General features: G+C 46.7%; 1 protein-coding gene and 1 long non-coding RNA gene across 15 annotated transcripts in view; both read right to left on the reverse strand.

The window, feature by feature from the left end:
- LOC105497407 (calcineurin binding protein 1) overlaps nt 1–27513 on the reverse strand; it is a 165848-nt gene that overhangs the window by 98057 nt on the left and 40278 nt on the right. For 13 of the 14 annotated variants that reach the window (XM_011768474.3, XM_011768470.1, XM_011768473.3 and 10 more), the window contains 10 exons: nt 25101–25237; nt 24323–24540; nt 22227–22305; nt 21122–21309; nt 20081–20233; nt 18644–18838; nt 14178–14420; nt 12717–12873; nt 8802–8917; nt 561–722 (listed from right to left, as the gene is read on the reverse strand). In XM_011768474.3, coding sequence (XP_011766776.1) covers nt 561–722; nt 8802–8917; nt 12717–12873; nt 14178–14420; nt 18644–18838; nt 20081–20233; nt 21122–21309; nt 22227–22305; nt 24323–24540; nt 25101–25237 — 1648 coding nt within the window. The remainder of the gene's footprint in view (nt 1–560; nt 723–8801; nt 8918–12716; nt 12874–14177; nt 14421–18643; nt 18839–20080; nt 20234–21121; nt 21310–22226; nt 22306–24322; nt 24541–25100; nt 25238–27513) is intronic. The other variant, XM_071080146.1, reaches the window with a different exon arrangement.
- On the reverse strand, nt 9037–12709 carry LOC139358688 (uncharacterized). Its single transcript, XR_011613943.1, has 2 exons — nt 11630–12709; nt 9037–9646 (listed from the first exon to the last, which is right to left on the reverse strand). It is a non-coding gene; the product is annotated as an uncharacterized lncRNA (long non-coding RNA).

The following is a 27513-nucleotide window of genomic DNA, read 5'->3' on the forward strand; positions in this document are numbered from 1 at the left end:
GATCAGACATAACTGACAGTACTGAGGAGCCATTAGATAATATACTCAATAGCACTCTACAAAACAAAACAACACAAAAATGGAAAACCTCTAAGGAATTATTCATATGCAAAATGGAAATAAACTATCGACAATTGCCATGCTACATTTTTTGGTTTTAGGGTAGTTTTGTTTGCTGTTTGTTTTTAGAGATGGGGCCTTGCTCTGCCACCCAGGGCTATTCACAGGTGCAATCACAGTGCACTCCAGCCTTGAAATTCTGGCCTCAAGCAATCCTCCTACCCTCACCCTCTAGACCAGCTGGAACTAAAGGTATGCACCACCATACCTGGCTCTACATATTAGTCAACATTAGTTGAATGTTAGTCAACATTTATGAAAATAAGTTTTTGCAAGAAAAACCCTTGTCCTTTGATAGACTCCATCAGACTGTCTTCTCTCCTCCTTCTGATGCAACTCCAAGCAGGACTGCCAAGATGACTGTTGACAAATATGACATCCTTCAAGAGAGCTTACACCTCCTGCTTCCCTCTTCCTTGGGCCTACTGCAGCACCCTCACCTGCTGGACTGAGTGTTCCTCCAGGTACCTGGCCTTACTCTTCTTGCTGGGGAAGCTGTACAGGCAGTAGAAGCACTGCTCCAAGGCTGTCTCCAGCTCCTCCTTGTAAGGGTGCGTGTCTTCAGAGGTGGATGCAGCCAGTTCCTTCTGGAGTACTCGTACCTGTGGTGGGCAGAAGAGATGCCTGAGGTGAGGGCCTGTAGCCACTGCCTCCCTTTTACAGCAGGGCCCCAGACAGACCACCACTCTATCAGCTCTTTTAACCTGAGGTGGCTATGTCTGTTGGGCTCCTGCATGACTTGATTCCAAAAATACCTGTTTCCCGGAAAAGTCTTGTTATCCTAATAGGAGCTATTCTGGTCCCACCTCTGGGCCCAGCAGGAGCCTCCTGATGGGTTTACCAAGCTGCCTTTCTCCTAGCATACCTAGCCAGTTTCTACCAGCCACCAGAAGAAGATATTATTTGCCTCCTGGGAACTTCACTCATTTATTTAGTCATTCATTTCTTCAATGAATAATTACTGAATACTTTCTTATAACAGACATAGTATGACATAGTCCTTGCTTTTTAGAAGTTCAGATTCCAATGGAGAGAATAAAGTTAGATAAATGTTTATAAAAAATAATTATAACATGAGATGATAAATCCCACTAGGGCTAAAAGAATCTCCCTCAGACAAAACATAAATGAGGATCAGAGAGGATGTGAACAACATAGTAAACAAGTTACATCTATGAATATGAGAGCTGACAGCTATTGTTATGCCCAACTATTAGCAAATACACATTATTTTCAAGCATCCATGAGATTTTTGCCAAAACTGGATGAAAAGCAAGTCTAAACAAAGACCAAAAACTAGATATAATACATACTATATCCTCAGCTGAACACAATCCAATAAAATTAGAAATCAATTACATAAAAATGGCAAACACCAAATATCAGAACATATGGGAGGCAGATAAAGATGTGTTTGGGAAAACTTAAAGTCTTCAATACATGTATTAGAAAAGTGAATACTGGCTGGGTGCAGCAGTTCATGCCTGTAATTCCAGCACTTTGGGAGGCTGAGGTGGGAGGATTGCTTGAGCCCAGGAGACTGAGACCAGCCTGGGCAACAAAGTGAGACCCTATCTCTACAAAAAATTTAAAAATTAGCCAGGCGTTGGGGTGCACACCTGTAGTCCCAGCTACGTGTGAGGCTAAAGCAGGAAGACTGCTTGAGCCCAGGAGGTCCAGGCTGCGGTGAGCTGTGATTGCACCACTGCACTCTTAGCATGGGCAACAGAGCAAGACCCTGTCTCAAAAAAAAAAAAAAAAAAAAAGAGAGAGAATAAAATCAAGGAAGACCTCTGAGAAGAAAACGAATTTTCTTGTTTTTTTTTTTTTTGAGATGGAGTCTCACTCTGTCACCCAGCCTGGAGTGCAGTGGCACGATCTCGGCTCACTGCAACCTCTGCCTCCCGGGTTCAAGCAATTCTCCTGTCTCAGCCTCCCAAGTAGCTGGGACTACAGGTGCCTGCCACCATGCCCAGCTAATTTTTTTATTTTTAGTAGAGATAGGGTTTCACCTTGTTGGTCAGGCTGGTCTCAAACTCCTGATCTCAGATGACCCACTTGCCTCAGCCTCCCAAAGTGCTGGGATTACAGGCGTGAGCCACTGCGCCTGGCCCTAAATTTTTTTTTTGTTTTGTTTTGTTTTGTTTTGTTTTTTGAGACGGAGTCTCGCTCTGTCGCCCAGGCTGGAGTGCAGTGGCGCGATCTCGGCTCACTGCAAGCTCCGCCTCCTGGGTTTACGCCATTCTCCTGCCTCAGCCTCCTGAGTAGCTGGGACTACAGGCGCCCGCCACCGCGCCTGGCTAATTTTTTGTATTTTTAGTAGAGACGGGGTTTCACCGTGGTCTCGATCTCCTGACCTTGTGATCCGCCCGCCTCGGCCTCCCAAAGTGCTGGGATTACAGGCGTGAGCCACTGCGCCCGGCCTAAATTTTTAAAAATAATAAAAATAATAGAAAAAAGATAAAAAAGAGTGAATACTTTTTTTTTTTTTTTTTTTTTTGAGGCGGAGTCTCGCTCTGTCGCCCAGGCTGGAGTGCAGTGGCGCGATCTCGGCTCACTGCAAGCTCCGCCTCCCGGGTTCCCGCCATTCTCCTGCCTCAGCCTCCCGAGTAGCTGGGACTACAGGCGCCGCCACCACGCCCGGCTAATTTTTTTGTATTTTTAGTGGAGACGGGGTTTCATTGTGTTAGCCAGGATGGTCTCGATCTCCTGACCTCGTGATCCGCCCGTCTCGGCCTCCCAAAGTGCTGGGATTACAGGCTTGAGCCACCGCGCCCGGCAAGAGTGAATACTAAAATAAGCATTCGATTCAGTAAGTTAGAAACAATACAGAGTAAATTCAAAGAAAGTAAAAAGAAATATTAAAGTGGTAATGAACTAGAAAGCAAAGAAACAATGGGTCAATAAACCAATAGTTGGTAATTTGAAAAGACTAATTTATACAAACCTCATGAAAGACTGGTTTTTAAAAGGTGGGGGGAGAAAGCACAAACTATTTTAGCAATGAAAAAGGGGCCTAACTAGAGGTACAACAGAACTTTTTAAAGCATAAGCAAAAACCAAGAACAGCCTTATGCTCTAAGTGGAAACTGTTACAACAATATAATTGACTTGAGAAGAGAAAATCTAAATGGACCTATAATCACTAAAGAAAGAGTAGTTTAGAATTTATAAAAGAGAGACAGAGTTCTAGATCACAGGTGGCAAACCACCCCATGGGCCAAATCCTGCCCTTATCTGTTTTGTAGGCCTCGGAGTTAAGAACGATGTCTGCATTTTTAAATGACTGATTGAAAAAAAAATTAACAGAAAAAAACTTAACACATGAAGATTATATGAAATTCAAATTTTAGCATCCACAAGTTTTGTTGGAAGAAAGCTGCAGCCACTGATTTACGTAATATCTACGACTGCTTTTCTGAGGCAACGGAAGCCCTGAGTAGTTGCAACAGAGACCCTAGAACCTACAAAACCTCAAAGATTTACTATTTGTCCCTTTACAGAAAAAGCTTTGGTGACCCCTGGCAAAGGGTATAAGGGGGAAAAAAAGAAAAAAAAACTATAAGGATTGAAAAGGAAGGAAAAAATAGTTATTCATGGATGATATGACTGTCTACATAGAAAATTCAAGTCTACCACCCACTAAAATTAACAGAAGTAATAAACAAAGGAACTGTGCATAAGAAAAAATTATTAAAAAACTAATGCTCCTGCATGCCCACAAAAATCAAAGAGAAAAACTGACATTTAAATATCTATTTATAACAGTAACAAAAACAACTGAAACCTAAGCAATAATCTAACAAAATATATACAATTTTACAGCTATACTTTGAAAAAATGAGAGTGAAAGAAAAAAAGTATTATGGAGAAAATTATTAAGCTGAATTAAGGGACATGAAAGCATAAGACCTAAATAAACAGAGAGATATACCACATTTACGACTGGAAAGACTCAACCATACAAAAATGACAGTTCTTTTGCAAATTAATTTGTGAGGTCAATGTCATTCCAATCAAAATTCCAATGGCGGGTTTGTGTTAGGGGGTTGGATATCACAAAACATTACAGACTGATCTTACAATGCTACAGAAGAGGAAAAGGCCAAGAATAGTCAAGAGACTAAGAGGTACGTGAGTAGGTTAACCCCACCAGGTATCAAAATCTCTCAAAGACAATTCAGTATTGTCAGGAACAGACAAGACTCCTATGCCAATAAAAAGAACAGAGCCAACATGAAAGAAGGTGACTTACAAGTCAGCACAGAGAACAGACTCTTCAAAAAATGGTACAAACCAACTGGCCATGCGTATGGAATGTAAAATTGGATTCCTACCTTATCTTTTAACAAAAATAAAATTTAGATGGAATACAGACACATGAAAAACAAGAGCAAACTAGTAGATTACTGTAGAGGAGATCTTCATATAATTTTGTGAGAGGGAAGTAAAAGTACCCCCACCCTTCAAAAAATCACAAACCTCAAAGGAGAAGACTAACAAATTTGACATTCAAATTTTAAAATTCTGTAAAACAAATACCATACACATAGTTAAAAGATACCCCACACAAAGGTGCACAGAAATAGAAACAGAACTAAGCACACAGACATAATATGTGCATGTAAAACTGGTGAAAATTATATATCAGACGAAAGACTGGAATTCAGAGTACCTTAAGAAAAAAACTGCAAATCAACAGGAAAAAGAAAAACAAACCACTAGAAAGATGGGCAAATTATGTGAACAGGCAATTTACATAAGAGGAAACCCAAGGGGTAAACAGGCACAGAAAGATATTCAATCTCATTAGTAATTATAAATTATTAAAAGCAACATTTAAAGAACAATGAAATACCATTTCATGCCTTTCAGATGGGCATCAACATTTAAGTCTACTGTACCTAGGGCTGACACAGCCGTGCAGGAATTCCCACACTGCTATCAAAAGTATAAAACTGTTCAATAATTTTGGAGAATAATCTGAAAATAAAATTTTTAAAGTTAGCAATGTGCATACTCTGTGATCTAGTAGTTCCTTTTACAGGAATCTACACAAGAGAAACTCTCACATGTATACATAAAACAACCTCTTGGTGGACGTTAACCATAATATCATTTATAACTCCCAAAATGCATAAATAACCTTAATGCCATCATTAGGAAAGTTTATTTTTTTTAAATATAATAACAAATACTTACAGATGAAGTGATATAAATGTCTAGGATTTGCTTCAGAATAATGTGGGATGACTGGGAAGGTAGGTGGGGGAGTGGACGTGGATTATGAATAATAATGACTAACCAGTGCTCAGTATATGCAAGTGCACTATACTTTCTATTTTAACAATGTTGGGAATTTTCCATACTAAAAAGTTTAAAAGCATGATATACTCACACCATAAAACCCTATAAAGCAATTAAAATGAATAAACTAGATGTACTTGTATTGATGTAACTGTATCTCAGTACACTAAAATAAATAAAAGCAAGCTGCAAGAGGTTACATACTATATGATATTTAAAATGTAAAATTTTAAAACTCATGTAACTATATACTATTTACTGACATACAGATATATAATTAGGTATAAAAAAACATGGACAAAAAGATACACACCAGCTTCAAGAGAGTGAGGGAGATAGGGTAATGAAGAGCACGTTTTCTTGTTAACTCTTATTTTTATCAGAAGACAAATCTGTGGCAAATATAGCAGATTGTCAACACATATAAAACCTGGGTGTGTGGCTGGGCACGGTGGCTCAAGCCTGTAATCCCAGCACTTCAGGAGACCGAGATGGGCGGATCACGAGGTCAGGAGATCGAAACCATCCTGGCTAACACGATGAAACTCCGTCTCTACTAAAAAATACAAAAAATGAGATGGGCGTGGTGGCAGGCGCCTGTAGTCCCAGCTACTCAGGAGGCTGAGGCAGGAGAATGGCGTGAACCCGGAAGGCAGAGCTTGCAGTGAGCAGAGATCATGCCACTGCACTCCAGCCTGGGCAACAGAGCGAGACTCCGTCTCAATAAAAAAATAGTAATAATAATACAAAAAACTAGCCGGGTGAGGTGGCGGGCTCCTGTAGTCCCAGCTACTCGTGAGACTGAGGCAAGAGAATGGCGTAAACTCGGGAGGCGGAGCTTGCGGTGAGCTGAGATCCAGCCACTGCACTACAGCCTGGGCGACAGAGCGAGACTCTGTCTCAAAAAAAAAAAAAAAAAAAATCTGGGTGTGGTACACGGAGGAGAGTGGGCACACAATGTAAGAGGGAATATCCAGGTGTTAATAAAGGCTCTATAGCACACGGGTCATTTGAGCTGTGTGGAGATGAACAGATAAGAATCCATCAACCCAAGTAGAATATATGAAAAAAGAAAAGAAGAGATCCAAGAGGATTTCTTTCGGAGAACATATCCATTCTATCTAAGAAGAGAAAACAATCCACACAAAAGGTTTCCCTGATGTTGGCCTCAAATCACTCTCACAATGCAATCCTTTTACCTGCAGACCATGAGCCTGGGGCAAGGAGAAGAGGTAGTAATGAAGTAAGTATTTGACCTTCATAACCCCCATGGCACCCAGATCACGAGTGCTCAGCAAGCATCTCTGGAGAAATGAATGAATGTCTTTATGTTTGTTCATTCACTCATTCAAGAAATATCAACTGGGCAGCAGTCTGTCAGGCATTGTTCAGGCCCCAGGGATGCTTCAAACAGCAAGATTGAAAAGGTCCCTGGTCCCAGGGATGCTATCTGCTGGGGGAGGGGCACATGACAGAAACAAATGGTGAGGGTCCCCAGCAGTAGACATGACAGCATGTGGCAAGAGAGAAAAGTCTCTTTGAAAAGGCAGGAAGGAAACAACAAACCAGTCATGCAGAAGCTGAGGAAGAGTATGGCAGGCAGAAGGCACACGGTGGTCAGGAAAGCTGCTGCAAAGGTTGGAGATATCTAAAGGCTGGGCCTTGGGCAGGAAAATCAGGAACTATAAAATGAAACACAACAGTGCTCAACTCACTTCTACTCCCTCAAATTCACTAGCAGGTATCAGCAGCTAGAATTCATGCTCCACTAGAAAAGATATAGATTAAGAAAAACGAAATAGGACCATCTTATTGCCCCTTCAGCCCACCCCTTCACTCTTAGCACCACTCCCACCCAAGCTAGCCTAAGGTATTAACTCATTCTTCCCAATCAGCATAAGGAGGATGGTCTTGTGGAGGTGACCTTATGGAAGCTGAGACCGTCCCTGCACTCTCTGGTTGGCAGAGGGAAGGCAGAAAAAGGGAGTGGCTGAGTCCTGGCAGCATTACAGACATCCTGGAAAAACTCTTCCAAAAATAGTCTTGGAGGGTAGAGCTGACCCAGGGTGAGCATCTCAAAGACCCTCAGAGCTCACAGGGTAGGGGAGACATTCAGGTATCTGGAGCTGGGGCTGGAAATTGCCTCAGACACTAACCAGCAACAGGGACCTGGGCCAGATGGGCCTCCTGGACGAATCACATCCTCAGCCTAAGTGTTTTGCAAACTGTCAAGCTCTATACATACATGAGCTCTATACCTATGCATACTCTACTTTAACCCATATTTATTAAGCACCTACTATGTGCCAGTTGCTGTACTAAGTACTTGGATCCAACAGTGAACAAAACTAGCAAAACCCCCTACTCTCTCTGAAGTTAATTTCAGTGGAGCAGAGACATACAACACACACAATGAGTGTATCACACAGCATGCTGGAGGATAAGTGCTGGGGGGAAAGCACAGGAAGATGGTGAGGACTGGGAGGGAGGGTGCAGTTGTGAAAGAGCAGGTATTGTTCCCTGAAGAGAAGGTGTAGAGCAGGTGATGGCAAACTCTTTCTTAAAGGGCCAGACACTAAGTATTTCAGGCTTTGCTGGCCATACAGTTCCATCACAGCTACTGGACTCTGCCACTCTACTGCAAAAGCAGCCACAGTTAATATGTAAATGAATGGGCATGGTTATATTCCAATAGAACTTCATGAATAAATATTATAGGCTGGGTTTGACGTCCCTGTCTTGGTATATGAAGAACACCAGGCGCTCTGTAACTGGTCTGCATGCTGCTTGGCCTCCTACTCAACAGTGAGATTGGAGACAGGGTTCATGCTGCTTATCCCTAGTAAACCCAGGGAACTACTTCCAGTCAATCACAACTGACAAGTGCAAGGAAGTGTATGTGCTCTCACTAATCATTTACTAACTGAATGGATGTAATAATAGCTATTGAATGAGCAACTACTACTTGGCATTGTGAGTCATGCTTAGCAAACAGGACTCAATAGAAGGCAGTGGTGGTGCATGTGGTTATTTACTCCTGAAATTACAACTACAAGGCCTAGCCCCGTGCCTGACTAGGAAGAAACTCAATAAGGACTACTGGATCTAAATCAACCTGCTATTCAAGAGTTCCAGAGCTTCCTGAGGATCAGGTGCACAAGGGAACTTTCTGGCAAGAAAGTCTTATCAGACTTTCTGACAAGCTTCAGTAACTACACTAAGTAATGCTGTTAAGTCAAAGATGCACAGTGGGCCCACTGAGGGAAGGCCGAGCAAGCTCGGCGTGCCAACATGAATCTGTCCCCTTCCCATTCCACCTCCCACCACAGCCCTGCCCTGCACTGGCAGTCTGCAGCCCAGGGGGAAGCACTTACATAGAATCGCAGCAGAGCCCCATCTGAATTGCAGCACCAGGACCTCCTGCCCAAATACTCGTGGGCTGTGTTCAGCAGCATGAGAGAGGATGGGAGCATGGGCGTCTCCGACATCCCTAGGGAAAGCCCAGGCCAACAGACACAGAGTTAGTGTGGGAACCTGCGTGCCTGCAGGGGCTGCGAGGCTCAGTCTCTTCTTTTCGGGCTTTGCTGTCTTTATCAACATGACCATAGATTTTTCTTTTCCTTTTTTTTTTTTTTGCCTTTTTAAATAAGTAGTGACTTGAATGGCTTTACTAAAGCCATACATGCTTATCAAAACACAATTCAAGCCATATAGGAAAATATAAAGGAGCACACTTTATCCATCAAAATACTAGCCCAGAGAGAACCAATGCTGACATCTGGTGAACCTCCAGTCGAAGCATCCTTCTGTGCATATCTGATGCATTTTGAATGAGAGAAAAGTAATTTATAACAATGGAACCCATACTACACATGCCATTTCTCAACTTAAAAAAAAATTTTTTTTTTTTAAGAGATAGGGTCTAACTGTTGCCCAGGCTGGAGTACAGTTGGCACAATTATAGCTCACTGCAGCCTCCAATTCCTGGACTCAAACAATCTTCCCACCTCAGTCTCCTGAGTAGCTGGGATTGCAGGTGCAAGCTACCACACCCAGCTAATGTTTTGATTTTTTGTAGAGACAGGGTCTCAGTATGTTCCTCAGGCTGGTCTCGAACTCCTGGCCTCACGTGATCTTCCCGCCTCGGCCTCCCAAAGTGTTGAGACTACAGGCATGAGCCATGGCGCTTGGCCTTAAAAGTTCTTAGATTTAGGTCTACCTGAATAATACAGAAGAAAAAGAGTAAAATAGGAGGAAAAAGAACTACTGAATTCCAGTTACACATTCGTTTACCACTACAGGTATTGTTTGTTTATAAAGGTCCCTCAGTATTTTTGAAACTCTGGGCCATAACCCATTAACGACTTATAACTAGCATTTTTAGAGTGGATCAGGACAGAACATGTCAGAAGTCACTAGTAATAACTTTCTTTCATGAAATTTATTTTGTACTTTTTCTTCTTTTTTTTTAAAATGAGGTCTCACTTTTGCCCAGGCTGGAGTACAGTGGCACGGTCATAGCTCAGTGGGCTCCAAGTCCTGGGCTCAAGTCAACCTTCCTTCTCAGCCTCCCAAGTAGCTAGGTCTATAGGTGCCACCACCACACCTGGCTTTTTTTTTTTTGTTATTTTACTTTTTGTGGATACAGGGTCTTATTACGTTGCCTGGGTTGGCTTCAAACTCCTGGCCCCACGTAATCCTTCTGCCTTGACCTCCTCAAGTGTGGGAATCACGGGAGTGAGCCACCATGCCCTGTTGCTTTTGGCTCTTAATTGCAACCAACTGTTTCAATTTGTTGTACTCATTCTGCTCCTTGCTGTTTGCATTTATGACTTCATAATGGTGAGATTTAGTTTGCAGTGTTTTCCTCAGTTCTACAATTCTTTTTGTTTCATTCTGTTTGTCAGCTCAAAAGTCCAATCCTGCTTCCTCTGCCTTCCTAATAAACCCTGTCTTAGTATCTGCTTCCAGAGAATTCAGTATGTGATAACTACTATTATTTTTCCTGGGTGATAATATCCTCACCAGGCCCCTCATCACCCAACCATAGTGTGTTTTATCCCAGGGCCCCTTCCCTCAGCTAAGTCTGCACACTGGAAGATGGCAGGATCCTGTGGCTCTTTCTGCCTCTGCCAAGGCCAAGGGTGGGATGGAGGAGCATTCCCCTCATGCCACTCTCCACAAATGAGAATATTAATAATATTTCCCAGGATTTGGTCAACTTGCTATCTTCTCTCAGTTCTCCTGCTGAGGGACATGCAGAGACAGAGTCACACCTACTGCTACTCCACCAGAATCTTTCTTTTTTCTTTCCTTTCTCTTTCCTTTCCTTCCTTTCCTCTCTCTCTTTCTTTCTTTGATATACTTTTCAAAGTTTAAGGTATTTGACTATTCCTCTATCCGTGTTTACTTGCTGGCAGTTTTTCTGAAAACTAATTTTTCTTTGCATAATTAATTTTGAGGGAAAGGAGAATTTCAATCTAGAAGTCTTTTTTGTGTTACTTTTCTAAGAAAAATAACAAAATTTATAGTTGTAAACTTTAATTTTTTTTTTCACCACTAAAATCCTTTTGGAGAACAATAAGGTACCAGAGGTAATAACTGTCAAGAGCGCTAAAGATATACATTGCTAGAAATTTATCCTAAAAAAAAATTGGGTAGAAGCAAAAAGGCATGCATGAGGTGTTCATCACGGCATGACCTGTAAGAATGAAATTTTTTTTAAGAGATAGGGTCTAACTGTTGCCCAGGCTGGAGTACAGTTGGCACAATTATAGCCCACTGCAGCCTCCAATTCCTGGACTCAAACAATCTTCCCGCCTCAGTCTCCTGAGTAGCTGGGACAAACTAAGGGTTCAGCAGCGGGGACGGTTCAACAGAGCATGCACCGCTCATCAGCATGATGAAAACAATGGAGCAAAATGGAGCAACAGCCTTACAAAACAGAGAATAAAAGCCTTTTGCAATCTGGCCCCTCCTCCCCTGTCCAATCCCCATGCCCCAGGTCTCCTGTCTGATTTAAGGCTTGCTCAGTCCCTGGCCCCACTCTGCCTCCCCAGTGTCTTCCTCTGCCCCTGCTCTTCCATCAGGGCTCAACTCAACCCACACCCACACCCATGGACAGCATCAGGTGCCCTCCTCTCAGTCCACCACACCAGCCTGATGCTGTTAGATAGTTGATCTGTCTCCCACCACCACAAACCTGTCAAGGCCAGAGGTATCCTATTCACAGAGCCCTGACATGTCGTCAGCAGCTGATGAACTTCTGAGCAGTGAATAAAATTATAGAGAGAGTGTGAAGGGAAGGAGAAAAACCATATGTTAACTCTGGTTTTCTCTGAGCAGTTGGAATAGGGATGACTTTTTCCTTTCCACTTTTTCTTGTTTCACAAATTATTGAGGAAAAATCTTCAATAAACTTAATTTTAAGCTAGTTGAATACAAGCATCAATAGACACATACTATTATAATAACTGCACACAAACTAGATGTGCATTAGGCCAAGTCTGGACAGCAAATGCAAGAAAACAAAAAATGGGGAAAAAGAAAAAAAAAGATCTATCTCATAAGATTATAGGTGATCTTTCCTTTAAGTGTCATTTAGCTGTCATACTGTTGTTTCTTCAATCCAGCACATTTTCTACCATTGCACTGACCATGGATCCAGGGCCATCTCCATTAAGGGTCTAGGGCAGGCCCTCCCTGGATTCTCATCACTCAGCACCCACCATGAGCCAGGCATTGACTCACCATGGTGATTCATGGCTTTATTATTTCATTTCATCCTCAGAACAACTTTCTGAGGTAGATACTACTATTCCCAATATGGGTATGTGGAAATAGAGGCTGAGGTTATATGACTTGCCCAAGGTCACACATCTAAGAAGTGACAGTTGGGATGTGGAACCTGTGCTCGCTCCATGCTGCCCTCGGCTTACCATCCCTTGGGGTGTCATGGGGATTAAAGGAGCTAGTGGGTACAAGGCCTCCTGGAGCAGTGTCAGCATTCCTCATAAGTAGTAACCTCTTGTCACTCCCTCCATGCTGCCACCTGCACCAAACATGCAGTGTTCACACACCCAGGACTCCCGTGCCCACTGCACAGTAAGCTCCCTTAAGGAAGAACCAAGAACACTTCTGCCTCTGTCCAGGCGCAAGCAAAATGCTTGGATTGAGTGGATGGAGCCCCACTCACAACATCTGGATAAGGTCCAGGACCCTAGGGCAGAGGACAGGGGCAAGGACATGGGAATTGGAGCTCATCCCCACTGCGCCCACTGCCTGTGCACCTTCCTCCGCTGGGTTTTGGAGCTGCTGCTGGTGGCACAGAGAGTGGAAGGTGTCTTCCTCCTGCCAGATGATCCGGTGTAGAATGATCCAGGGCAGCACTGAAGAGACATGGGGCTCCTTAGCCTCCTCCTGCACGGCCATGCTGCAGTCAATGACCTGACAGTGAGGGGCGGGAGACAGCAGACGTGTCACAGCAGGGTAAGCCTTCAGGGCAGACTGAAGGGAGGCAGAAGGCCTCTTGGGGAGCTGGTACATGCTACCTGCCCACCCCCACTGTTCTGATGTGGGCACTGTAACCTAGCAGATCCTCAACATGTCATCGGACAGAGGCCCATAATGTCCAAAGATAGAGTCACACCACCCTCCATGCCACATGCAGTTACTGATACCCTCAGTACCTACTATGTGCTGCGTCCTGTGAACAGGGCATGGGGGAGCTGAGAGCCCAGAGAGAAGAGAGCAATGGGCAAGCTATACAAGTGCAAAGCGTCAATATGGTTGCTGCAATGAGAACAGATGCAGCCACAATGGCTTACAGAGGAGGGGTGGGGCAGACAGGGGAGAGCCTTTTAAAAGTTTCCAGGTGTGTGGCTGTGGTGTATCCAACACTCAGGGAGGGCAAGGAGTGGGGGCAGAGGACAGGCATGCAGGCAGGGACCCCAGAGGGTAGCCCAGGAGGGCTGCAGCCAAGGGAGCACAAGACCAGGGGGAGAGACAGGCCTGGGGCTCAGTGTACCTTAGGTGACACACAACATGGAGGGAACATGAAGGGTTTTAAGTGAGGGGGGAGCACATTCACATCTGTTTTGGAAAGGTGCCTTTGTGGTTGGACAGTAGCTGGAAGGGGCAGAGGAGACTGCGGCGAATGTGCTGCCACAGCTCAAGAAGAGTAGCAGTGGCTTGGACTACAGCAGAAATATGAAGACAGAGGGAGAAACAAAGGCTGGAGGGGTGAGGATATAGATTTGGCAGGACTTGCTGAAGGTCTGAGCGGGAATTGAGGAGACAGCCCAGAGTGCTTCACAGGAAGATTCTCTGCCTTAAAGCCTTCCTGGACAATGCAGGGTGCTGTGACCACTCCTTAGCTGGAAGTGCCAGGACGGCATGGGATGCTGGAGCCATCACGGCCTACGCTCTGGCTCCCATTCTGCCTCTGACTCGCTGCAGGCAGACCAGTGCCTCCCTGTGAGGTTATTTCTTCCCCTCTGGGGTGGATGGTCTGGAAGAACCCTGTGGCACCAAGTGCTACATAGACTCTAATCTCCAGATCCAACCAGCCCCAGGAAGGTCTGCAGTCTGCACACAAACCCCTCCTCAGATCCCGAAAGTTCCAGCCAAAGAAGCCATCATGTCCCCTTTAGGTGCCTAATTAGCAATGAAAGCTTAACTACTGAAGAAGAGGGATGTCAGAGAGACATACCTACCGGGGCAGGGCAGGGTGAGAAGGAGCCAGGGGTTACCTGGATGAGGTTGTTGGTGAGCCGCACGAGGCCAGTGGTGGAGGATGATTCCTTCAGGATGCTGCCACTGCTGTTGGCAGAGAGGGCCTGCTCGATACCCATCAGCAGTTGGGTCACTGTGGCCACCCACTCGTCCTTGGCTGCAGCCTCACTTGAGTTCACCATCTGCTGGACGGCCTCATTCAGAGCCACATCGGAACACTCAAAACACTGCCGATAGTCCTTCAGCCGGAGCAAGGAGTCCTAGTACAGCAAGAAGTCAGATGAAGTGCACGGTGAGCTCAGCACATCTGGGCCCAAGGCCTGAGCAGGGACAACTGAAGGAAAACAGATGAGGGGTGGCAAAAGAAAGGGAAGTACGAGCCCCAGCACAGCATAGGCCCCATGCAGCCCAGAGGTGCCTGGAAGGGCAGTCTGATGGCCTGTGGGCAATGGCAGCAGAGAATGTCACCAGTCACACGGAGCTTTCAGAAAGGCTTCACCTCTGTACCTCACCTTCCCCATTTATAAAGTAGGGACGCTGGGAATGAGGCTGCAGAGCCAGCCAAGGTGAGACAGGGACCCCAACACCTGTCAGCTCTCCCCAGAGCCACTGTGCCCATCCAGTGCCAGGGCTCTGGAGGGGGTTCAGCAAGGAAGGGGCAGACTGCCAGGGAGGGACTATCTCAGTGGAGGAGGGCCTGAGCCAAGGCCACAACAGAGGCAACTAGCCAGGCAACGCTAAAGTCATCATTCTATCAGGTCCCTCCTCCCCAGGTGCCCTGATGGGGCCAATGTGTAAGCTATATGAGCCTCAGCCACCACATCATCCACTCAGCGGCACTGTGGGCCTTAAATGAGCTGATGTGCATATTACACTCAGCACAGTGCCTGGCACATGGAAGAGTTCTGAGAACACCACACTGAACTGTTACTTCTATTTTAAAAGCTTCTCTTTGGAAGGAAGCCATTGCTTTTTGCAAAGCTCCTTTTTTTTTTTGACCTAGAATACAACCTATTTAAATGCCTGGGATCTCTCTTTCATCACTGTGCTGGTGCATGGGGAAACACAGTCTGTCTGTGAATTCACAGATCTGGTGGGCCGCTTGTTACACCTGCAGGAAGCACCTGTTGCCCGGTGCCCCATTGGGCTCTAACCTCACCACAGCCCAGGACTGGCAGTGGCTCCTCCCAACCTTGACACATGCAGCTGCCACTCTCTGAGGTTAGACCAACAGGTGTGGGGTCAGAAATACCTGAAACTGCCTTTGGAATGTGGTGTAGTATCTGAACACAGATCAACACCTCCCCCAATTTATAAATCCTAATTGCCAGGAAAATGGGGCCCGTGTTTCATTAGAGAAAGCCAGCACCCTTTACCAGGAGGCCACTGGGGTTCGAGGGTGCCTACAGGGTGCTGATATGGGGGTCCAAAGCCTGAGCTGATGCCTCCTGGTCAAAACACCCAACATGTGAGAGCCAGAGGATTATTTTCCAGCATGATAAAGACTATTAAATGCAACCAGAGTCATTGTGAAAGTCAGGGACAAGACAAGGACCTGCTAATGGTGCTCTAAAATATGACATAATCTCCAGAGCTCAAGGCCAGAAAGAGCAAAAAAGTAGAATAAACACCAACGAATGAGGGGACCAAATTACCATCGACTGGGGGCAACACAATCATCTACCCAAACACAATCAAACAAGCCAGACAGAAAACAAGCGATAATGGGAACTCAGTGAAGCACCCAGACTCAAACACGAAAAAATCAATAGGGTTCCTATGAGCCAGCAACGTAGGAATACATGGAAAAGATAATGAACAACAAGAAGATTCTGCTCAATATAGCAACCAAAAATATTAAGGACTAAGAGTCAACTCAACAAGACACAAACTATCTAATTAGACTGAAGAACATAATAGGCAGCTTGCCCACTGGGAGAAAGCGCCACTATACACCTACGGGAGAAGACTGCAAGTTCACTGCCCCGCTTGAAAAAAGCTAAATGAAGCAAGTTAAATGCAAAACATAAAACATTAACTCTGCAGGAATAAAACAAAAGCAAATACTCTTTTTATCTCTCTGTTGATGAGTCTCTTGTCAGCCTCCCCTCCAGAACATGGAGCAGCCTTCCTCTTGGCCCAGTGCCAGGCACCCCATAAAAGCTCAAGCTATGTGTGTAGAATAAGTGGATAAAGGCCAGGCACGGTGGCTCACGCCTATAATCCCAGCACTTTGGGAGGCCGAGGCGGGCGGATCACGAGGTCAGGAGATCCAGACCATCCTGGCTAACACAATGAAACCCCATCACTACTAAAAATACAAAAAATTAGCTGGACTTGGTGGTGGGCGCCTGTAGTCCCAACTACTCAGGAGGCTGAGACAGGAGAATGGCGTGAACCCGGGAGGCGGAGCTTGCAGTGAGCTGAGATCGCACCACTGCACTCCAGCCTGGGCGACAGAGCCAGACTCCTGTCTCAAAAAATAAATAAAGAAGTAGATGAATATTTCTCCACTCTTGGAAAGACTGTCTAAGCATAGGAACAAAAACCACAATGAGCAATGAACAAAATCACACATGTATGAAAACATCAAAAGATTTGACAGCATAAAAATTCAAAACTTCTCGGCAATTTAAAAGCAAACAATTGGGAAAAAAATATTTGCAAGATCTGTCGAGAAAGAGATTACTATCTTTAATATACAAAAAGCACTCCGAATCAATAAGAAAACACTCTCAATATGAAACTGAGCAATAATCTGGAGTCCTTAATTCACAAAAAGCAGGCGTTTCCACAGCACTCGGCCCAGACCTCAAGCACAGCCCTTATCACAGTTCAGTGCCTGCCCAAGCAGCAGCTCCTGCCCCATCAATGGGGTATCCTGCCACATCCAGCTGTTCTAGAAGACAGTAAGAGCAAGACCACATCTGAGCACTGAGGGCATCCTATGGAGGCAGAGTCCACTGGCCTCTCCCCGCTTTCTCCATCCCAGCACCCTTCTTGGTACACTGGCTGTCCCTCCCACACATAGCCATGCTGGGCCATCTTGCAGCCTGCCAGGTAACTGAGGTCACACACATCTCATCCCCTGATCTTGGCCTGGGCCCGACTGACCTCCTCTGCCAGGAGCTGGAGCCTCCTTCCCTCCACCTTCTTCTCTCTTCTGCTTCCCCAAACCAACTGTTTCTTCCCCTTTCCCCAGGACTGAGGTGCTTCCATTTGTTCCCACAGTTGCACCTCTTAACTATTTCCCAGTTCAAGAATGTTAATGATTAAAATGCTTTGTGGAATCTGTGCAAAAAACCTGAGAGAAGACTGGACTCTTTCCAAATTGAAAGGGAAGTACCCAATAAGATAAAAAACACAATGTGATTAGTAGGATGAAGCATAAGGGACCAGGACTCAATGCCACTAAGCATATTTTGAGTATTATCTCCCATGTTTATCTCGGTGCCAACTCAACCCTCCTGAGGATGGTGGCAACGATGACAGCAGTACCTCCACAGCACCTGCTAGTGACAGGCATGGTGCCAACACACATTAACTTGTGTAATCCCTACAACAGGACTCTGAGCTAAGGACACTGGTCATCCCCATCCTAGAAATGAGGAACTGAGCTCAGAGAGGTTGAATAACTGCCCAGCACCCAGCAGCTGCCAGCTCCCTGGCAGGCTCTTGGTAAAAGTTTACCTCCTGAGGAAAAGAAGCACAGAAGGATTCAGGAGGGCACATGAGGCTTCAAACATAAGGCTAGTGTTATTTTTCTTCAGCTACATGGGTCTTTATTTTATCTGGATTCTTCACACTGTACAGATATTTTAGCCACTTTTATATTTACCTTAAAAAACAATACAAAATGAGATGGATGAATAAACAAGTAGATGGACAGATGATGACCTGACCATTCTTCCTTCCTCCTCTGCCATGCAGAAGTTCTGAGTCAAGTATGGGGATCACCTTGAGCCACGCAGAACCCTAGAACCTGCACTCCTTGGTTCTAACTTTCCGCTAGTCTTGACCGTATCTTCTGACTAACATCTTCCTGGGGGCTTAGTGGTGTTGATATCCACTCTCTTCTAGCTATGTGTTCTTAAGAACACATATGCTATGCTTCTCAGAAGTTGCCCTTGACCCTAACCACACCCACCCTATCTCCAGGGGCACCCTGGGCCCCTCAGAGCCCTACAGCTCCCTGAGTGGCAGGCATCAGAGAGGTTGGACCAGTTAAGACAAAGATATGCAGAGACCCCCCTGAGAGTCAGGGGCAAAGGGAAGCAATTTTACAGACAGCATTGAGCATATCTACATTCCACCAGGTGGTGGTTTAAGTCAGAATGAAGCTGGGCCCAGTGGTTCATGTCTGTAAACCTGCAGCGCCAGGAAGTGAGCCTACCACAGAGCCTCCAGAGAATAAACAAGGAGAGAAGGAGAGAAGCAAGGAGAGAAGGTGCAAGTGGGTGTGAGGGACACTGGCAGCACACACCTGCAGTAGAAGCAGCTGGGCTGGCCTCTCAGGAATGGAAGTCATAAACTCCAGGTGTTTGGCCCGGTCAAACCCACTGGTGCACAAAGTGGGGCGGAGCAGATGCACAACAGCCTTGTAGTCACCAGCTTCGTACAGTCGCTGAATCTCCTCCAGGGACTGGCACCGCTCCAGCGACTTCAGGTTCTTATCAATCTGAAAAAGGCCCGGCAATGTTGTATGAGGAGGGTAAACCCCTCGGCCCCTGCCCCACCGAATCTGGCCAGTGTTTGTTTTTATCAGAATTGTATGAGGAGAATAAAAATTAGACTATGTTCCCGCCCCCCAAAAATTAGACTCCTCCTTCATACATTAGTGTTTACACTAAATGTGTGTGTTAAAAGTATTTCTATTAATGGCAAGGCATCCAATTCTTTAAAAAACAAGCACATCAAAAACCAAAAACTACCCAGAAGCAAAGGAGTTCCAGGAAAGCATCCGCCAAGACAGCTGGACAGCCTTGTGGTCACAGGTCAGTGAACCAGTCTTGCAGAACCACGGAACATCAGGCTGTCAGAGACTCAGCAAGCCTGGACCAGAGGTTGTCATACGCTACACGCAGGACCTGATGAAGCCCTGGCATGTAGACAGCCCTGTACTTGTCCCTGAAACAACTCTAGGAGAGTCTGAAGGCCACTTTCAGTCAGTGTGGACATTTCACAGATACAGAACTGCAGCAGGGTCTGAAACTGCACAATGAATAAAGTGGCACCTGGGTGGAACCTGGCATATAGGCCACACACTGCTGACCCAACCCCATGGCCAGCCCAATACTGGTCTCCTCCAGCTGGTATTTCCTTCCAGTTACCACTGGGATGGCTGCCACACATAGCCAGGAGAGCAGACCAATGACTGCTTCTAAATAGTGCTGGTGAGAACTCCCATACCTGCTTTCCACCAGGGATCTGCAGTGCCCCAGTGTACTAGAGCAGCCTTTCCCTGGCCTCTTCTGTCTTCCCACCAGGGGCCCTGCTCAGCATGTGGGAAGCTTTCTTGTTCCTCAGAAACAGGTCAACCCTGGGCTAACTATGCCAAATCACAAGAAATCTTTGACTAAGAAACACCATTTAAAAACTTTCAGCCGGGCACAGTGGCTCACACCTGTAATCCTAGCACTTCGGGAGGCCAAGGTGGGTGGATCACCTGAGGTCAGAATTCAAGACCAGCCTGGCCAGCATAGTGAAACCCTGTCTCTACTAAAAATACAAAAAATTAGCCAGGCATGGTGGCAGGCACCTGTAATCCCAGCTACTCGGGAGGCTGAGGCAGGAGAATCCCTTGAACCCCGGAGGCAAAGGTTGCAGTGAGCCGAGATTGCACCATTATGTTCCAGTCTAGGTGACAAGAGTGAAACTTCATCTATGGGAAAAAAACAAACAAACAAAAATTCTCACTCACCTCCTCCAGGGAAACCACAGAGTCATTATGGAGGTTGGGTAGCCGGATGACAATGTCTCTTCGCCCAGCCCCTGCCTCCACCTGGATGGCGGTGGAATTCTGGAGCATTTCTGTGCAGATGTCATAGTTCTCCAGGGCCTGCTCCATGTCTCCCTGGTTAGAAGGAAAACAGGTCAGGGGACCAAAGCATAAGATTGACTATGATGTGCCAGATGCCTTACACCTCTGATCTCACTAGACTGTGGAGGCCATGAGGGTGGGGTTTTTACCAATTACTACTGTAATCCCTAAGAAGGGCCTGGCATGTAGCTCAGGCTCAATAAATACTTGTTGACTGAATGAACAGTCCCTATCAACTCTGTGAGGGTAGATATCATAAACCCCATGTTGCAGATGAAAACACTGAGGACACTTGAGCAGAGCCAGAGTTGGGAGCTAGGCCTGTCCTAATTCCAGAACTAGTGTTCTTCACATCAAACAGTGTTGCTTCCTTTAGACTAAATGGTTGCTGACAGGGCCCTGGCAATCTCTTGACTCATTCTACCATAGTGTACCAGTACCACCATGTGCAAGGTACTAGGTAACAGCCAATTCATCCTGGCCTTCCAGACCAGGCTCTGAAGAGAAGCTTTCCCAGAACTCTCACAAAACAGGTGAATAATTCCCTTTTAGAAAGCTCCATATCTGTTTATTCATTTGCTCAGGCTCTCTCAGGAAAACATAAGCAAACAGTCAAGATGCCAAGGCAATCTTGAGTGGGGGAGGCAGAGGCAGAGCAAATGCCTTCCAGAGCTCTGTGGTTATGCTGAAGAGCTTTACAGACTGGTATCAAGCTTGGAAGTCTGAGATGCTGAGAATTCCCCACCGTGTCAGTTTCTCATGCCAAGCCCAGTGCCCGGGCAGGTGCTACGCATGTACACATGCACGCACACACACACACACTCACACACACACAGACACACACCCTCAACATGGTCAGTTTTCTGCCCATCCTGCTGGGTGTCAGGGCATACTCCCCAAGCAGCTGACCATGGAACCAACCTGCAGCGCCAGGAAGCGAGCCTTCAGCCAGTAAACACGGACCACAAACTCCAGCCAACCATCCTCGAACAGGTCGCGCTGGGATGAGGCAAACGACAGCTGTAGGAGGTCACCAAGGCAGTGGGTTCCTGGGAAGTCAGGTCCAAATCTGCCATTCACCATACCAGCAGGGCAGTTCCGAGGAGACACTAAAAACCATGAGGCCAACGAGTCAACTTCATGTGTAGCATCCTAATGCCCTTCTGCTTCTCAGAAGTTGCCCTCGGCCCTAACCACACCCACCCTATCTCCAGGGCCACCCTGGACCCCTCAGAGCCCTACAGCTCCCTGAGTGGCAGGCATCAGAGAGGTTGGACCAGTTAAGACTTTAAAGATATGCAGAGACCCCCCCCTGAGAGTCAGGGGCAAGGGGAAGCAATTTTAGAGACAGCATTGAGCATATCTACATTCCACCAGGTGGTGGTTTAAAAGTCAGAATGAAGCTGGGCCCAGTGGCTCATGCCTGTAATCCCAGCACTTTGGGAGGCTGAGGCAGGTAGATCACTTGAGGTCAGGAGTTCAAGGCCAGCCTGGCCAACATGGTGAAACCCCATCTCTGCCAAAAAATACAAAAATTAGCTGGGCATGGTGGAACACGCCTGTAGTCCCAGCTCCTCGGGAGGCTGATGTGGGAGAATCGCTTGAGCCTGGGAGGCAGAGGTTGCAGTGAGCCGAGATCATGCCACCGCACTCCACCCTGGGTGACAGAGCAAGACCTTGTCTCAAACAACAACAACAACAACAACAATAACAATCCATATCACCAGAAAAATTACTGAAGCTACATAAAGCACTGCATTGAATAGTCACACCAAAACTGAGATCCCACTTCCTTCTATCTCACAGCAAAAGCAGATTGGTGGCTCCCTCTGGGGGCTTAGCTCCTGCTAACCACTTCTTGAGTATCCAGGAGATTTCCCTGGGACCCTGACAAGCCAACCCAAAAAATGTGCCTACTATAAATGTAAGTCTAAATACCATAACTCAGTCTTGCCAGTTCAGCTTTCTCCCAGCTGCTGGGGGGTTCAGAAATTAGCCTGGCCACAGAACACATAATGCCGCCTACCTGCAGAGCTTCTGCCTTTGGTCAGCAGCCACTGGTCCAGCTGAAGCTCCATGCAGGAGAGAGACATCAGCATCATGTCCTGCAGGACAGGCATAGGAAGGTCAAGAACAGTATCACAAAGCCTCTTCAGTGTTGGGGGTAGGGGGCAGTGGAAGGAAACAAAACTAAACTTTACTTTTTGATAAAAATATAATTCTTTCTATTCACTTGCCATTTCATAAGTGATAATCAGTGACCACTCTTCAAGACATAAAAAGAGCCACATGGATGTATGTTGGGACAAGACTTGGGAGGGGCCAGGAGACCTGTCTTCAGAGTTCTTGTCCTGTTGAAGAGGCAACCCTGTCACCTGCCAAGTGCTGGGCCAGACACTGCATCCAAATCACAGAATTCAACCCTTAAAAGTTTTGGGCAGCTGGCCGGGCACGGTGGCTCACGCCTGTAATCCCAGTATTTTGGGAGGCCGAGGTAGGTGGATCACGAGGTCAGGAGATCGAGACCATCCTGGTTAACACGGTGAAACCCTGTCTCTACTAAAAATACAAAAAAAAAAAAAAAAATTAGCCGGGCGTGGTGGCGGGTGCCTGTAGTCCCAGCGGCTCGGGAGGCTGAGGCAGGAGAATGGTGTGAACCCGGGAGGTGGAGCTTGCAGTGAGCCGAGATCGCGCCACTGCACTCCAGCCTGGGCGACAAGCGAGACTCAGTCTCAAAAAAAAAGTTCTGGGCAGCTGGTATACCATTCCCAGGGCACTTGAGGAAGCTGAGGCTCAGCGATGAGAAGGCACTTGCCCAGTGGGCACAGCTGGAAAGTTATCATCAGCCTGCTTTGCCTGGGGATCAAAGCCCTGGTTCCTCCTGCTGTTTCACAACTGCTCCAGGGGAGCATGGCCTGGTGGGAAGAAGTTGCCAGGAGGTAGTCCTGAGGTATCCCAGTGGAAGATGCCCAGCAAGGGATGGCTGACCTACAAGCTCCTCTACCTCCTGTGCTCTCAAGTCAGAAAGACCACCAGGCATCCCTGAATGTTTCTGGTGCTCCTGCTTCAGCATTCAGTGTCCCATCTCCAACAGGAATACAGGGCCAGAGCACCTTGTGTTCCCTTAAGCTCTAGGAGGCACCAAGTGGAGGAGGCTGGGGTGTGGAATGCAGCAGGAAGACAAGGCTCAGTGAGGCTCAGCCCCTACTGCTGGCGGCCCCCAACACTTCTCTAAGCACCCTATTTAGCTTCTGCTGTTTTATCATCTGTTAAAAATAGTCACAGGCCATTTATGGTCTGTTATGTCTTGACATCATAACATCATAACATAGTAAGACCCCCATCTCTAAAAAACAAAACAAATATATATATTTTTTGAGACGGAGTCTCACACTCTCACCCAGGCTGGTGTACAGTGGCGTGATCTTGGCTCACTGCAAGGTCTGCCTCCCGGGTTCACACCATTCTCCTGCCTCAGCCTCCCGAGTAGCTGGGACTATAACCGGGTGTGGTGGTGTAAGGCTGTACTCCCGGCTACTCAGGAGGTTGAGGTGGGAGGATTACCCGAGTCCAGGAGGTTGAGGCTGCAGTGAGCTGTGACTGCATCACTGCACTCCAGCCTGGGCAACAGAGCAAGACCCTGTCTCAAACAACAACAACAAAAGCCTCAGTCACAGTCCTTGCCACCTCAAACAAACCAAATGTTTCCCTTTCCTCCAGCTTTTCCTGGCAAGCCTTCCTCTGACTCAGTACACAACCCGAGAAGCCCTTCTCATGACTCTCATTCCCTCACACATCCCATGTCCAGCTCTGCAACCACAATCCAGCATCCCACTATTACCACTGGATCTCAGCCACTGTTCACCTGGCATGACAGCAGCCTCCTGACAGCCCCCTGAGCCCACTGTCACCCGCAAGTGTATCCTCCACTCAGCCATCAGGGAGCTTTCTAGGCACAAACCCGGTTTAGTGACTTCCTGCTTCAACACCCACAAAAAGCCCAGGTTCCAGGCCCACAAGTAGATGCAGCCAAACACAACAGCAGCCCCACACCCATGCAAGATCCCTGTCCCCATGCCCTGGTCCCAGTTCAATACCAGCCCTTGAGAGGCTCCCCCCAACCTTGATGTGCTTGTTGCTGCAGTCCCTCAGCAGCGGGTTGGGCAGGCTGGTGCTGTGCCTCCTCCAGCTGTGGTAGACGCTGAGCACGACCTCCGCCAGGCCTGGAGGCCACCTTAGCAAGAACTTGTGGCCCATGCCTTTCAGGTAGCGCATCATCAGCTCCAGGATGCCCCCGTTGGTTAGGTTCTCCAGCAGGAACTCATGCACGTCCTGCTTTTCTGCCCAGGGAGCAAGAACAACCTGACTTGAACAAAGAGGACCTTCCATGCCAGGATCTCCCATTTTCTTTGGGACAGTAAAGACTGTTCCCTCCCTCTACCATCTGATCCAGGTGGACATGATACCACGTTGTGGTGCTGAGATCAGGCTACTGGGTTCAATGCCTGGCTCCAGCCCTCAGCAGCTATGATTGAGCCTCTCTGAATCTCCATATCTAAGGTGGACATCAAAAGGTCAGACCTCCAAGTGCTGCCATGTGCACTAATCTCACTCAGCAGTTATATACTGATACACACTCAACAAGTGTGCCTATACACATTCAATTTGCAAAGCGAAGCCTGTGAATTTGGCCATAAGAAAGCACAGCAAATATGAGTCTAGACATTTCAGAAGACCTCCAAGTTGACCACAGGGCTCAGGTCCAAGACTAATCCAGGCAGACTCTTGGCCACACGAAAAAACACCCCAGAACCATTCTCACAGAACAAAACATAAGCAGGTTATAGGATAGTGGGAAGAAGAATTCCCAAATTGAATGGTCACACTGCTCAATTCCTACCAGATTCCATGAACGTGGCTGAGTCAAATGACAGTCTATGAGGCCCAATGCTTGGGAAGCTTTCCAGTTTGGCTTCTGACTGGACTTCATAGTTATTAAAGGAATCATCTTCCTCCTCAGGGTCCAGCTTTCTTAACCTGCATGTAACATGCCAAAATCACAAAGTCACAACACATGTTCTGACACAAGCATCTGAACTCTTCCTGTTAGAGAAACCAAATCTGAGCCAGGAAGAAGGTAGCTAAAATAAGTGGGTGGTGGGGTCCAGAACCCAGGCCTCCGGCAGGCTCTGCCTCTCTCCAGGGCTTTATGAGCTAGCATTTGGTGTGTATCCTGTCTTGTTCACTCATCTCATCAACAGATGATTACCGAGCACCAGCTATGTGCCAGGCACTGTGCTAGGCACTGAATACAGCAGCCCTAAATGTGGTAGATCCTGCCTGCAGTAAGCTTACCCTCTAAAGAGACACAGCCAATCAGCAGGTACACAAAACTAACCCAAATAAGGACCATCTCACAACAGAGTGCTTGAGACTCTGGGTCAAAAGGGCTCTGCTTTAGAGAGCAAGGTCAGACAAAGCCTTTGAGAGGGGATGATGTTCATGCTGCCACTGGAGGAGGAGAAGGGCTGGCAATGCAAAGATGCAGGACAAGAACAGGTACAAAGGCACAGGCCAGAAGAGTACCTGTGTGTTCTAGGGCCTCATGGGAGCCCAACAAGTGAGGTGGAAAGCAGACAGATAGGTGGGAGTTTGGGGGACACATCAAGCCCATCTGAACTTGGTCCTTCCATAGCTCCTCACAAAGCTGTGGGTGGGCCCAGTCTTGGGACTGGGGACACCTCTCCTGGCAGGCACTCCTCCCAAGGACCCATTTCAGCCAACCTTGTGATGTTCCCTCAACCCAGAACCCCTGCAGCATAAACACTCAGGGCACTTGTGAATGTCTTCATTCACGTATTGCACACACTCCCAGGGCGACTCCATCAGGCAAGCTACCATGTTGCTCTTGCCTTGACCATTCAAAGAAGCAGACACTAAGTTGAGTGTGGTTGCTCAAGCCTGTAATCTCAACATTTTGGGAGGTGGAGGCAGGAGGATGGTTTGAGGCCAGGAGTTCAAGATCAGCCTGGGCAATACAGCAAGGCCTCATCGCTACAAAAAACAATAAATAAAATTAGCTGGGCATAGTGGCGTGCACCTGTAGTCCTAGCTATTCAGGAGGATCCCTTGAGCCCAGGAGTTCAAGGCCACAATGAGCTATGATTGTGCCACTGTACTCCAGCCTAGGTGACAGGGCAAGACCCCATCTCTAACAAAAATAAAAAACAAAGGAGCAGACACTAAACCACAAAGGAAACCAACAACTAAAATAAAGATAAAAAAGAAAGTCAAAACCATTCCAGGTAAATGGGACAGGGGAATAAGACCTTGGAGTAAAAAGCAGGGCTAAGGGGAATATAGGGTCACTCAAATCTCTTGGCACCATCAACCAAAGAACAATCAATCTTGCAGCTCTTCCAAAGGGAAACTTTCTTCTGGTATTATCCCTTAAGAAAAATTCACCAGAAGGCACTGTAGCCCCACTTTGGTCCTGCATCAAGTACTGAGAACAATCATTATTTCTAAGCATTTCACCTTCACCTCAGAAAGATAACAAATTAAGAAAATTAGGAATCTTGCTGTAAAATAAATTTACAATCCACCTAAAGCTTCTGGCTTCTCCTTCACCACTTTGATGTTAGTTCCACTGAAATAAACTGTCATGGGAAAGAACCACTGCTAGTTTAACTCCTGTTTAAAGATGGCATATAGAACACACATGGTTAGCTCCCAAACTCCATTCCAGTAACAATGAAGAAATAAAAAAGGTATAAACTCACAAAGACAGAAGATAGGCGAGGATGGCCCAGCAGACAAAATGTACCAGACAACTGTTAGAAGGCAGATGGTCCAGTGCAAATGAAGAATGGTGTCTGCCGAGAGAGGCCTCTCCACTCAGCAAAGGGAGGAGGAAGCGGAGTATTCAGAAACCAGTCCACTGGTACCATAAACTCCAGAAAGGCTCAGAAATTGAGGACCCTAAAGCCTCTAAAGGAGGTGAGCAGGCAAGGACAAAAAGCAGAAGGACTGGTGAAAACCTAAGTAAGAAGCACTGGGGACCAAGTCCCTCCCAGCTCTGGGGAGCCTGGTACCTGCTTGTCCCCTACGCTCCTGAGAAGCACTAAGAATGAGTGAGACCCAGGAATACTTCACAAGCTCCTCCTCTACCTTCTCAGAATGCAAGGGAATCCTGCTGAGCCTGGAGCAAATCAAGTAGACACGGACTCCCTGAAAGCAGAAGGGAAGCTCCCCTCCATGGGGTTTTCAGGGCATCTGCATCTGCATGGGATTTTCAGGGCACAGCACCCCTC

Source organism: Macaca nemestrina, chromosome 15, assembly GCF_043159975.1.
Source record: "Macaca nemestrina isolate mMacNem1 chromosome 15, mMacNem.hap1, whole genome shotgun sequence".
NCBI lineage: Eukaryota > Metazoa > Chordata > Mammalia > Primates > Cercopithecidae > Macaca > Macaca nemestrina.